The 12499-nt window shown below is 34.0% G+C and overlaps 2 protein-coding genes across 2 annotated transcripts; one reads left to right on the top strand and one right to left on the bottom strand.

Annotated features, from left to right (window-relative positions):
- Window positions 1-8546: 8546 nt before the first annotated feature.
- On the bottom strand, window positions 8547-10747 carry LOC123684765 (mitochondrial import receptor subunit TOM70). Its single transcript, XM_045624205.1, has 3 exons — window positions 9582-10747; window positions 8935-9403; window positions 8547-8868 (listed from the first exon to the last, which is right to left on the bottom strand). The coding sequence occupies exons 1-3, from the start codon at window positions 10633-10635 to the stop codon at window positions 8709-8711; spliced, it is 1683 nt and encodes a 560-aa protein (XP_045480161.1). The 5' UTR covers window positions 10636-10747; the 3' UTR covers window positions 8547-8708.
- Window positions 10748-10986: 239 nt separating this feature from the next.
- LOC123684767 (zinc finger protein 330 homolog) lies at window positions 10987-12201 on the top strand. The gene is made up of 3 exons (XM_045624207.1): window positions 10987-11634; window positions 11689-11853; window positions 11912-12201. The coding sequence occupies exons 1-3, from the start codon at window positions 11112-11114 to the stop codon at window positions 12073-12075; spliced, it is 852 nt and encodes a 283-aa protein (XP_045480163.1). The 5' UTR covers window positions 10987-11111; the 3' UTR covers window positions 12076-12201.
- Window positions 12202-12499: the final 298 nt, after the last annotated feature.

The raw sequence follows: 12499 nt of genomic DNA, 5'->3' as shown, positions 1-12499 counted from the left end.
AAATTAAGCACAGAAAAGTAAACACGAAATTTATTGAAGCTACGAACCATAAGGTCTACCAGTAGGTTTTTGTATAGACCACAGAACACTAATATATGGACGTTGCCGCTGTTTCATCGAAGTATCACGAAGTCATAGACAAATATATTAATTTCTCTATGCACGAAGCTCTTTTCCTTCCTAATTTAGGCAGCAGGTCTGAAAATTCCAATTCAGATCTCTTGTGAGATCAATGTTCATGATTCTCGTTCAATTATCGCGAGTATCCCGAAGCGAATTTCGAAATGTTCTAAATGTCATTCAATTGCATATTCAATATCATAGATATAGAAAATGTTGGAACATCGACCGGGACAAGTAGCACAGAAATAGTTTGAAATAACACACAGAAATTCAAAACTTATCTGAGAGGTATTCATTTAATAATCATCCGGAGTTCCTAGCATTACTAGGATTACTTTTTTCATTAGGTATTTGAATTATAACACATTCTCCAATGAAATAGGACTCATTAATTCAGACATTTCCACTCAAATAATTTATAAAGAACAAAAATAATATTCTTCTTCTTCAACCTGCATTCGTCCACTCCTGGACATAGGTCTCTTTCAACCGCTTCTATGTCTCCCTATCCTGTGCCACGTTTATCCACCTCTTACCAGCCATCCTCCTAATATCATTCACCCACCGTTTTTGGGGGCGCTCAACACTTATTTTGGTTTCTCTAGGTCTCCACACCGTTATTCTATGAGCCCATCTGATCTCGGACATTCTTGCCACATGACTAGCCCAACTCCATTTCATCGTTGCCACCTCCTGAAGAACATCTCTGATTTTGGTACGTTGTCTGATACACTCGTTTCGTATTTTGTCACGGAGAGAGATACCCAGCATTCGGCGTTCCATAGCTCTTTGAGTTGTTGTTCATACGCTGCTAGGTCAAGTTCAGTCAGCATTTCCCCCAGTTCTGTGATGTTATTACATATGAGGACAATGTCGTCAGCGAACCTCAGATGGTTGAGTCTAATACCATCCACAACTATACCTCTAGTGTCCCACTTCAATTGCTTGAATAGGTCCTCCAAAGCCAGTGTGAACAGCTTGGGCGAGATAGTGTCTCCCTGTCGTATACCTCTACCCAAAGGTATCCGTCTGGTTACAGATGATTCGTCTAATCTTATCTGTATAGATGCCCCCTCATAGATGTTTTCGATGATATTGATGTACCTTGAATCCACTCTGGCATTTTGCAAAGCTGTGATAACAGAGCTGATCTCTAAAGTGTCGAATGCCTTTTTAAAATCAACAAAGGCCAGATATAATGGGACGTTGTATTCTGTACATTTTTCTATGAGGGTGCGAACCGTGTGGAGATGGTCTATTGTGCTATAGCCCTTTCTGAAACCTGCCTGTTCTGAAGGTTGGTAAAAATCTAGTTTTGTGGACAAGCGGTTTGTTATTATTTTCATGAAGAGCTTATATAGGTGTGATAACAGGGATATACGTCTATAATTTTCTATATCTGTATTTTCGCCCTTTTTGAATAGAAGCACAACCTCCGAATAGATAGGCACTTATTCAGGAGTATTCTGATTCTTTCTCCAAGTGCTCCTCCGCTACATTTCAGCATTTCTGCAGTCACTCGATCTTCTCCTGGGCATCTATTGTTTTTCATTTGAGATAGAGTTTTTCTAAATTCATCCTCTGTAATATCAGGAAGATCTTCAGAGCCGACATTCATAATGTTCAACTTTTTCGACGAGTTCCGTGATCTAGATGAATATAGGTCAGTGTAGAAGGATTCGACTGCTCGAATTATGTCTTCTCTATCGTGTACTATGACATCATTATTGTTGCGTAATTTTGTTATTTTGGTTTTTCCTTTCGAGAGTTTCCTAAGGACCTTAATTTTTCAGTTGTCCTGTATCATTTCTTCTATAAGCTTTGCATTGTATTCTCTGTTATCTTTTCTTATTGCCTTTTTTACTCGCCTATTGATCTTCTTATATTCGTCTGTAGTTTTGTCAGTTGTATTTCGTCTCTGCTCCAACAGTCTAATTGTATTCTGGCTTAATCGGGAACTTTTTGTATCTTGCGTCCTCGAACAAATCCTCCTTATCGATGTATTCACCGCTCCTACAACTCTATCAGCCAATTCATCGATGCCTAGTTGATCAGCATTGATCACCTTTGCTAGTTTCTGATGTAGATCATTTTGATATTCCTCCTCTTTCTGTTTCATGATGTCAAGGGTTGGATAGCGTTTTCTCTTCAGAAGCTTGCTCCTCTCGGCTTTGATGTTAATGACAAGGTTTGCTCTCACCATTCTGTGATCACTTCCAGTGTCAAATCTGTTCAGTACTGTCACATCCTTGCATATTGTTTTGTTATTGGAGAGGATAAAGTCAATTTCATTTTTCGTGTTGCCGTCTGGGCTTCTCCAAGTCCATTTGCGTGATTTTGGTTGGTCTTGAAGAATGTGTTCAGGCAGAATAAACTTTCTTTGTTGAGATAATTGGATAAAGTTTCACCTCTACTGTTTCGCTTACCTCTAGTCCAAATTTTTCAATGAACACATCTCATCTTCTTGCTCTCCTAGCTTTGCATTAAAATCTCCCATGACTATTAGGAAGTGTGATTTTTCCAACTGACACGCTTTATCTATATCGTCATAGAAATTTTCAATCTCCTCCTCCGCTCTGCATTGTGTGTCGGCGCATAGACCTGAATTATCTGAAGATTATATCTTCTTAGTATAGAATCCCGATATAGAACGACCTTCACCGAGATGCTTATTTGATAAAACGTATTTTATATTTAATTTAACATGTCAATGAATATATCACATATGGGTTGCCTAACAAATTTTAGTCCAGAGTAGGTTTAATTAATAATTAAAAAAAAAATTTTTTTCGAACATATCACCGGTTTGCTTATTAGATAAATTCTATACCAATCGAAAGTATGAAGCCCATAGAATGTGCAAACGTTAGGTTGCCTATTTTTTTTCCGGTCACAACTCTCGGTTGCCAGGTATAAACAGGTCAATCTATACTAGCATTTTGCAACGGTCTGACTATTTAATCAAAATCAATATGATTAAAGATTATTTTATTATGAACACGGTGGTTAGGGTTGCCTGCGAAAAATCAGTCCAGAATCCCGGTTGTCGAATTTTAAAAAGTTAAATATTGCTGCGAGTGAGGACACAGCATAGCAGCTGTTTGAAGTCCGTCCAGTGAAAGAAAGAGAGTGCGCATGCTATTTGTTCTTGGAAATGAAAAGGATATATGCGTGCATTATTTTGGAGCAGATAAGTATCAAAATAGATGAATAGTTATTTAATTTTTTTTCAATCAATTAATTATTTATGTGTGTATATTTTTTATGTGACACTAAATGAAAAGGATAGCGATAGACTCGTGTATGCGTGCATCATTTTGGAGTAGATAATTTTTGAAATAGAGAAATAGTCAATTAATTATTTATGTGTGTATATTTTTCATGTGACACTAAAGAATCTTTCCTAAAAAAGAAGGTTATAGTAATACATATATAATACTAATCTTGCAAATTTCATCTTTATTATTAGACGACAAAATGAAAAACAACAAAATAAAAAAAATACTTCTGTTTTTCATGAAAAATTATAAATACAAAAATTTTTTGAAATTATTCAGGTTCCGAGTCATCGGACATATAACTATGATCTCCAACTTCTGAATCTTCTTCGTCATCATCACTCTCCGTTTCAGTTCTTTCGACAATGTCTTCTATCTTCAAAGGTGTATGATCCCCAATGAATCCTACTGGTTTAAAATATTCATCTAAGAACCAACCGCAGTTCTCAGGCTGAAGTTTCACGCATATTGGATCCGTTGCATTAAGCCACATGGAATTTACAAAAATAGTTCGTGAAATTTTTTGAATTAATGATATCCAGCATGGTGGTATGGAGTTGGAGTCGAAGCCTTTTATTTTTTCTAAGAAGTGCCCACTGTCTTTTTTGGCAGAATAATTTTTCATAAAAATGCGATATCTCATGCGGAAATAAAACAAGATTTTATTTCAAAATTTGAACGACAAAAAAAAAGGAGAAAAAAAACCGAACAGAAACAAATAGGATCAAAATAGCAAATATAATCAAACAAATTTATATATTTAAATAAACAAAAGGATTTAAATAGAAATAAAAACTAAAATCTTTCAGATAAAAATGACATTAAATAAAGAAATGAATTACTACAGTTGAACATAAAAAAAATTATTGAAAAATCAGTATCAATCTGCAGTCAAATCATCGTCTTTAACATCCATACATAAATTTTCACTATCCATCGAATCGAGCATATTTTTTGTAGGTTGAAAACGACAACAATCACCTATCTCTTTAAGTCCTTCTTTAGTATGTTATAATAATGCTATATTTTTATTTAGAAATCTGTTTCTATTTTTTGTTTTGATGCGGTTAATAGCCGAAAATATTCTCTTGCATTTGGCATTCGAAATCTGAAATATGCAGCCACCCAAATTTGTCGATGAAATTCCAGTTAGACATATTTTTTTCCACTGAATAGAATTCCAAATGTGAGATAATGGTATATTTTCAACGGGAGTTTGCACACCACCTGTTTTCAATGAGGCACCCTTCGGATATTCCATCATTCTTCGTATTTATTCTCAGCCGACAGAAGTTTTATGATTTTATTATGTTTAAGTAGGTACGTTCTTCTAGAAACACGTTGAACGTAGAACCTCAATGAGAATGAACAATGAATTGATTCATAGAAACAGTCTAGACATCCGAATTTCCATATTCCCAATCGCCTCGGTTATATTTTTAAAACTACCAAAATCTACTAAAATCTACCAAAGGATTTCTTCCTACTAATAACTCCATGAAAATGCGAAAAATCTACTAAAAAAGTAGATTTCTACTAAATCTGGTCACACTGTATACGAGTCTATCGCTATCCTTTTCATTTCCAAGAACAAATAGCATGCGCACTCTCTTTCTTTCACTGGACGGACTTCAAACAGCTGCTATGCTGTGTCCTCACTCGCAGCAATATTTAACTTTTTAAAATTCGACAACCGGGATTCTGGACTGATTTTTCGCAGGCAACCCTATACCACCGTGTTCATAATAAAATAATCTTTAATCATATTGATTTTGATTAAATAGTCAGACCGTTGCAAAATGCTAGTATAGATTGACCTGTTTATACCTGGCAACCGAGAGTTGTGACCGGAAAAAAAATAGGCAACCTAACGTTTGCACATTCTATGGGCTTCATACTTTCGATTGGTATAGAATTTATCTAATAAGCAAACCGGTGAAATGTTCGAAAAAAAATTTTTTTTTAATTATTAATTAAACCTACTCTGGACTAAAATTTGTTAGGCAACCCATATGTGATATATTCATTGACATGTTAAATTAAATATAAAATACGTTTTATCAAATAAGCATCTCGGTGAAGGTCGTTCTATATCGGGATCTTAGACTATCTATTGATGTTCATAACAATGTAAATGACCCTGTTGGATATTGCTTGATATTGAGGTTCGACATTTTCATGAGAAAGGTTTTGGCAATTACAACGCCACGCTTGCCAAACGGGTTGTCGAGGGGATAAGGATGTGTATAGGGATACCAGATGTGTTTTAGGACTTGGGGTTTGGGAATTGCTAACCTTCTGATGAATGGGATGTGGGAGAGAGAGCAATGCTCGCGTTGGCAGGGTCGCATCCCTGAAGTAGATCTATTTCATATCGGGATCATACGAAAGTATCTACCCGCTACCAATATAATATTAACTCCCAATAAAAACAACATAAAGTCGCAACAATAAACCCTAAGTACCCTTTTTTAGGATTGATCCTCGGTGCCACTGTTGCCACATTTCTTTGCCTATTTATACATTTCTTTCAGTTTTTTTTTGGCTTTCTCAAATATTTTTTTTTTACATAGTCATAAAATTCTACTTATATCATTTCATAACTATAAATAATTCAAATTATGCTTCCCACTATGCTTACTACACTTGATTCATTTCGTTCTTTAGTCTACTGCGTAAATCTTGTAAAAAAACACTCGTTCCCCATTAGCTTTATGTTCCGGAATTGCGAAAATATAGTGGCACATTTTGATGAGATTCACCTCTATTACATATTTCCCTGTTTTATTGAAAAATGATATCCATTTATCGTGTATGTTTTTAGCTTTCCACTCATCTGACATTTCTGCGTTAATGAATGAATAAAAAATAGATTATATACAGGGTGTTCTGATTTGTTTCCGACAAACTGAAATGGGTGATAGATCACATCATTTTAAGCAAAAAAGTTCCTATGAACATGGGTCCGGAAATGCTTCCTTTCCGAGATACAGGGTGTTAAAGTTGAAAAAATAATTCGCGTTTTCTTTAATATGTTTTGACTGCTTCGAAATCCATTCATGAAATTATTCCTATTCAAATATTAAATTCATTTTGAAAATTTCTAAGGCGAAATGCATGCGGATTTTCTATTGCCCACTAATAAGTAGAAGTGGTATGCTATGTAATTGTTGTTTTTAAGTGTTCTGAATATTCTGTTTCCTGAAATATTGCGTTGTTGGGATGCTTTACGAATACTGAGTTTTTAATTTCTTCGAAGGTCTGTAAAATCCTATTTCTCTGTAGATGATTTCTTCTTTGTATGCTTCGTTCGGGCCTTTGGTAACCAATACCATTTTCCTGTATTTGTTGATAAGCTATTAACTTAGTTAACTATAATTATAATTTAATTAATGACATCTGAACCTAACACACTTTAAATCTGTCATTGTGTATAGCCATTTTAAATCTATTGCCGCAACAATTGTTGAATGTAAAACAATCAATCATTCGAAGATGTCATTTGTGCATTCAACAGAACGGTGGACATTTCGAACACCTTCTTTGAAAATTATTATGTTATTTTGTTTTGTTCTAAATTGTTACTTCTAAAAAATATTTAATTTAAAATTAGTACAAATTTGTTTCTACATGTTTTAGAGATTACAAAAATATGGATTTGGCTTTAAATGCGTTTTTCTCTGAAACGGTTGCCCCTAGCAACTTAAATGAGTTATAGCTTTTTTAACTAGAAAAGTCAGGGGAATCGATTTTTTTAGTCCAGAATGACGTACAGGGTAGCACAAAAAAGTTGCAACGGTTTAAAGGGGACGAAATGATTGCCAGTGGCGCCCTCTAGAAAATACAACCAAATCGACCACAAATTTGAATTTCTCACCTCAAAAAACCTTATGTACCAACTTTCATGCAATTATTTGGAATCAGTCGAAAGATATTTAAGAAAACGCGAATTATTTTTTCAATTTTAACACCCTGTATCTCGGAAACGAAGCATTTTCGGACCCATGTTCATAGGAACTTATTTGCTTAAAATGATGTTATCTATCACCCATTTCAGTTTGTCGGAAACAAATCAGAACACCCTGTATATATTCTATTTTTTATTCATTCATTAACGCAGAAATGTCAGATGAGTGGAAAGCTAAAAACATACACGATAATACAGAATAAATTTGAATTTGATTTGTATTCATCGTGCCATATCTTTACTTTGTTATAGACTTGTCTAGTTTGGTTCCCAAAATGTTAATTTAATAATTTTTCACTCAACTGTTTCTTAGTATCCTTTAGAGTCTAGACCAATTTTTACTTTAATAACAGTAATCAATAATTTTTCAATCCTCTCAATCAGCTTTTCGATCAGAAACTTTTGACTGTGTCGAAATAGTAATAGAGTATAAAGTTCTGATAAAGAGTCATGAAGAAAGTCGCTTATAGCCGAGGACCTTTTTCAGCTTCGAATTTGTTTTTTCAATGGCACCCATAGCTTTTACAAGTTGTTTCTGCATACTCACAAAAACCCTTCATCGTTCGACCCTCACAGTAAATATCGAAAAATTTTAAGAACAATCGACTACACAGAAATGGATATCTTATCGGCCGAAGTGGAAGCAGAATTGTGAAGTATGTGCGCTGGACAACCCATAGCTTCCATGTCTTAGGACAAAATCTCTTTCAATTAAAAAAAAATTTATTATGGCATTTATTATCCTTCAAAGTGTTATCCTCGTTAAAGACAAAAATATTTTGTATGGAAATATCAAGGTCCTCTAAGAATTTGATATAAAATGAAGTGATCGTATAAGACGATTCATTTGACTATGTGTCATATTTTAATAAATTTATTTTCATTACTTTAGTTTCTCAAAAATAATGTATGAGCAACGGAAACAGATTTTCAACTTTATGATTACTGCATTTGAGATTCCATAAAAAGATTTTTTTTTTTACCTACTCTATGAAAGGAAATATGAATCTCAACAACAACAAGCAAATTACTGACATATCCCGGCGTACCGGGACGTATAGCAGCCCTACTCTAGATACACTGTCATAATATGGACATAGTCAATGATAGTGTAGTTTAGAGGGATGACTAAATAATCGTAATGTAAAAAGCCCATTTATATGAATGGAACAACAGAACAAAATCAACTATTTTTATTTCAACATCATTTTTCATTGAACAAATAACTCGCTTTATGTATTGAATGAAATCAAAATAAGTTCCTAAGGATCTGTAGGAATGGTTTATTCAGTTACTGCATATCACAACAGAAGGAACAAAATTGTTTTTGCCCAAAGTCCTTAAATACCTCCAAACTGTGGTTTGATACCCATTAGGGTGGTAACTTTCAACTGTGATTGGGCTGCATCTCTGAGTGAGAAGAGATGTACTACTTCCATTTCTGATCTAACTAATTCAATTGCTTTGTTGAATAGTTCAATGGCGAGTAGCAGATTTCCTCTAAAAAAAATTATTTTTTTAATAGAAATAAATAAAAATGTAAATCAGAAAGTAAAATTTTCTTACCTTTGTACTTCAATTGTTCCCAAAGTTTCATATGCAAATTCACATTTTTTATCCAATTCTATTGCTTCCCTAATCAATTTAACTGCGCCTTCAATGTCATTCTTCCATTGTAGCAGCAATAAACCTCTATGGACAAGAATTGTAGGGTTAGATGGATTCACTTTCAGAGCTTGCTTATATAAATCCTCTGCTTCTTCAAAACTTTGCCTCTCGGCTAAAACTTGACCGAAAAGTATGTAACATTCACTGCAATTTGGGAATTTCTTTATGGCTTTCCTGAAGTTTTCCATATTCTCAAACAAGAGTCCCATATCTTGCATTTGCAAGGCATATCTGTAGTCACCATATAGTTTTTGAATATAAGCTATAGGATAATCAGGGTTCAATGTTACTGCTTTTTGGAAGTCTTCTCTTGCCTCATTAATCTTCTCCATAAGAAGTTTAAATTGACCTCTATGGTGATACACATCTGAAAATGATTAATGAATTATTTGTTGTGAAATTATGTTCTTTTATATTCATTACAAAAATAGAACCCAATGCAAAAGGAGAAAAATGAAAAAAATTTACTTTCAACCACTAATTTTCAATAATTTTTATAAAATCAAAATTGTATTACATAAAAGAAACAGCAATAAGATGAATACCTGCTATGTTAGGTCCAATTTCAATTGCAGTTTCATAATCTTTTTGACATGCTTGCAATTCTTCAGTTTGCATATATATGGATGCACGTTTAATGAGAGCATTCACTCTTATTTTATAATCATATTCCTCATTTTCAATAATAGTGGTCAAATCTGCTAAAGCTTCTTTGAATTGACCACAAAGGAAATAAAACGTAGCTCTGAGATAGAGGGATTCCACTATGTATTTGCTATCAGATTCACTAGAATTTATTTCCTCAGTACATGCTGGTATTATTTCATCATATTTTTCTGTAGCAAAAGCAAGCTTTGCTTTCAAAAATCCCTTTAATTCTCCTTGTCCTAGTGGCTCTCCAACTTCTAATAAGACTTTAGCAAGAGGGTCATTCGAAAATGAAGATAAATAATTATGAATGTATACTTTGGAGGGAGTAACTGGTTTTCTTGTTTTCATGGCTTCCTCTGCATGAATTTTGCCCAATTGTTTTAACACTCGATCTGCCATAAGAAGTGCGGCTTGATTTTGAAAATTTTGCAACAAGCAAACACAAGTTATATCATCTAAACAATTTTCATAATCCTTGATTGTTTCTCTTGCTTTAGCCCTGCGGAAAAGAGCCTTTTCATATTTGGGATTAAACTCAATTGCTTTGGTGCAGTCATCAATAACAGCACTCCACTTCTTCAATTGTTCGTATGCTGCAGCTCTATTTTGGAAAAATGTGGCAAGATCGTTTTTTTTATCTGTAGGACATGTTTCAATGGCTTTGGTGTAAAATCGTATAGCTTCATCATATTTTCCACTTTTGAAGGCATCATTTCCTTCTGATTTGAATTGTTGAGCTATTTCAAAGGGATCATTCGTTTTACTTTTTGATACACTAGGTTCTTCTACCGTTTCTTCACTGGCGCCTCGCAATCTATTGAATAATGGGCTTCTATTCGATTTAAGATACCAATAGCCGACTAAACCTATAGCGCCAGCTGATGCTACACCCACTGCGACTTGCCATTTCGGAAAAGGCGAATTACCAACACCACTTGAAGATCCCATTGATGCAAATTTTTGATGTTCTTCTTAAACTCATTGAAAACGAAAAGGAAGTTTTGATGAATGTTGGGAAGGGAAATAGGTTAGAATATCAGAGAACTGACAAATTTGGCAGTTGTATGACGTAAGTTCATAGTTCACTTGATCATAGCCAAGAATTATTTGGTAAAATATTAAAAAATCGGCGTTTTTTGATTTGTGATAAGAACATATGAAGATTTTTGAAAAATGGCATGATCAATAACCGAGATGTTGCAGGAAGCGGATTTAGTATGAAAAATCAAATAAATCATTCATAGTTCAAACATAACAATCACCGGACGCAGAATAATTCAGCCACAAATAGAAATGTTCTCGTCACAGCTAAATTCTCAGACCAAGTAATCTGTGGTTGTGGTATCTATGTCCAACTGATAACTGTGCATTTTACAGGTTATTCCCATTAATCCTGATCACTTGAATTCAAATAGGTACTCAAAATGCCAAAGAAAAAAACAGGTCAACGTAAAAAAGCGGAAAAGCAAAAGTTGAGACAAAAAGAAATCCGAACAGCTCGTGAAAATGTCGCTTTAGCTGCACATCCTTCTAATGCACCCATGGAATGCGAACAATGTCATAGGAAGCAAAAAAACAGGGCTTTCTGCTATTTTTGTTCCAATGTCCAAAGATTACCAGTATGCGCTCACTGTGGTAAAATGAAATGCATGCTCAAAACAGGAGATTGCGTTATCCGTCATCCAGGAGTATTCACTACCGGCCTTGCTATGGTCGGTGCCATATGTGATTTTTGCGAAGCATGGATCTGTCATGGTAGAAAATGTCTTCAAGCCCATGCATGTAGCTGTCCTCTACAAGATGCTGTTTGTATTGAATGCGAAAGAGGAGTTTGGGATCATGGTGGCAGACTCTTTAAATGCTCGTTTTGTGATGGGTTCCTATGTGAAGATGATCAGTTTGAACACCAAGCTTCATGCCAAGTATTGGAGTCAGAAAATTATAAATGTATACTTAAGTCAGCAGAATTGACTGTATAGTTTTATCAATGTTTTTTTTTAGGTCAATCCTGCAACAAATTAGGACAATATTCATGCTTGAGATGCAAAACATGCTATTGTGATGATCATGTTAAAAGAAAGGGATTCAAATATGATAAAACCAAAGGAATTCCTTGTCCAAAATGTGGATATGAAACCTCTCAAACTAAGGATCTTAGCATGTCAAGTGAGTTGAATCTATTTTTTGATTCTTTGAATGTTTGCTCATCAATTTTTCTCTTCAGCTCGAAGTCATAAGTTTGGAAGGCAAGGTAACACAGGTATGGAAGAGGATGATGATTATAATGGTTCTTATTCTGGATACTATGAAGTTGATGGTAATGATTATGAAGGAACATCTTCTGAATATGATACTAGTGAAGATAATACATCAGATGAGGAAAAATAATATATTGGATATCAGGCTGTTTATCTCCAGAATAATAATGAAATCGTAATTTTATTTCATGCAATTTCTAATTCAATATCAGAAATTGTTGAGTATTATTCAAATATAATAATTTTTAAATTCAAATTTTTTATATTATTTCCCATCGAGTGATTACTAAGCTAATAAAAATGTTTGCAATCTTTTTTGGCAGAAACATAAGAAAAGAACAGAAATGAAGACAAGAGCATTTGTATGCTGTTTCTAATATAGTTAATTTATATTCATGTATTGTTTTCTTGAAATTTTCATTGAAGAATTTCATTATACACACACGAAATTCTGCTTGAAAATTAGTTTGACCATTTTGCATCTGATTTCTAAATTTCAGTTCGTTTGCATAGATATTTTTTCAGTCAGTTAAAAAGAAAATTTGTACTTTTAA

Source organism: Harmonia axyridis, chromosome 7 (genome assembly GCF_914767665.1).
Source record: "Harmonia axyridis chromosome 7, icHarAxyr1.1, whole genome shotgun sequence".
Taxonomy (NCBI): Eukaryota; Metazoa; Arthropoda; class Insecta; order Coleoptera; family Coccinellidae; genus Harmonia; species Harmonia axyridis.
The sequence above is the reverse complement of the archived record's forward strand: the minus strand, read 5'-3'. Positions and strand labels throughout refer to the sequence as shown.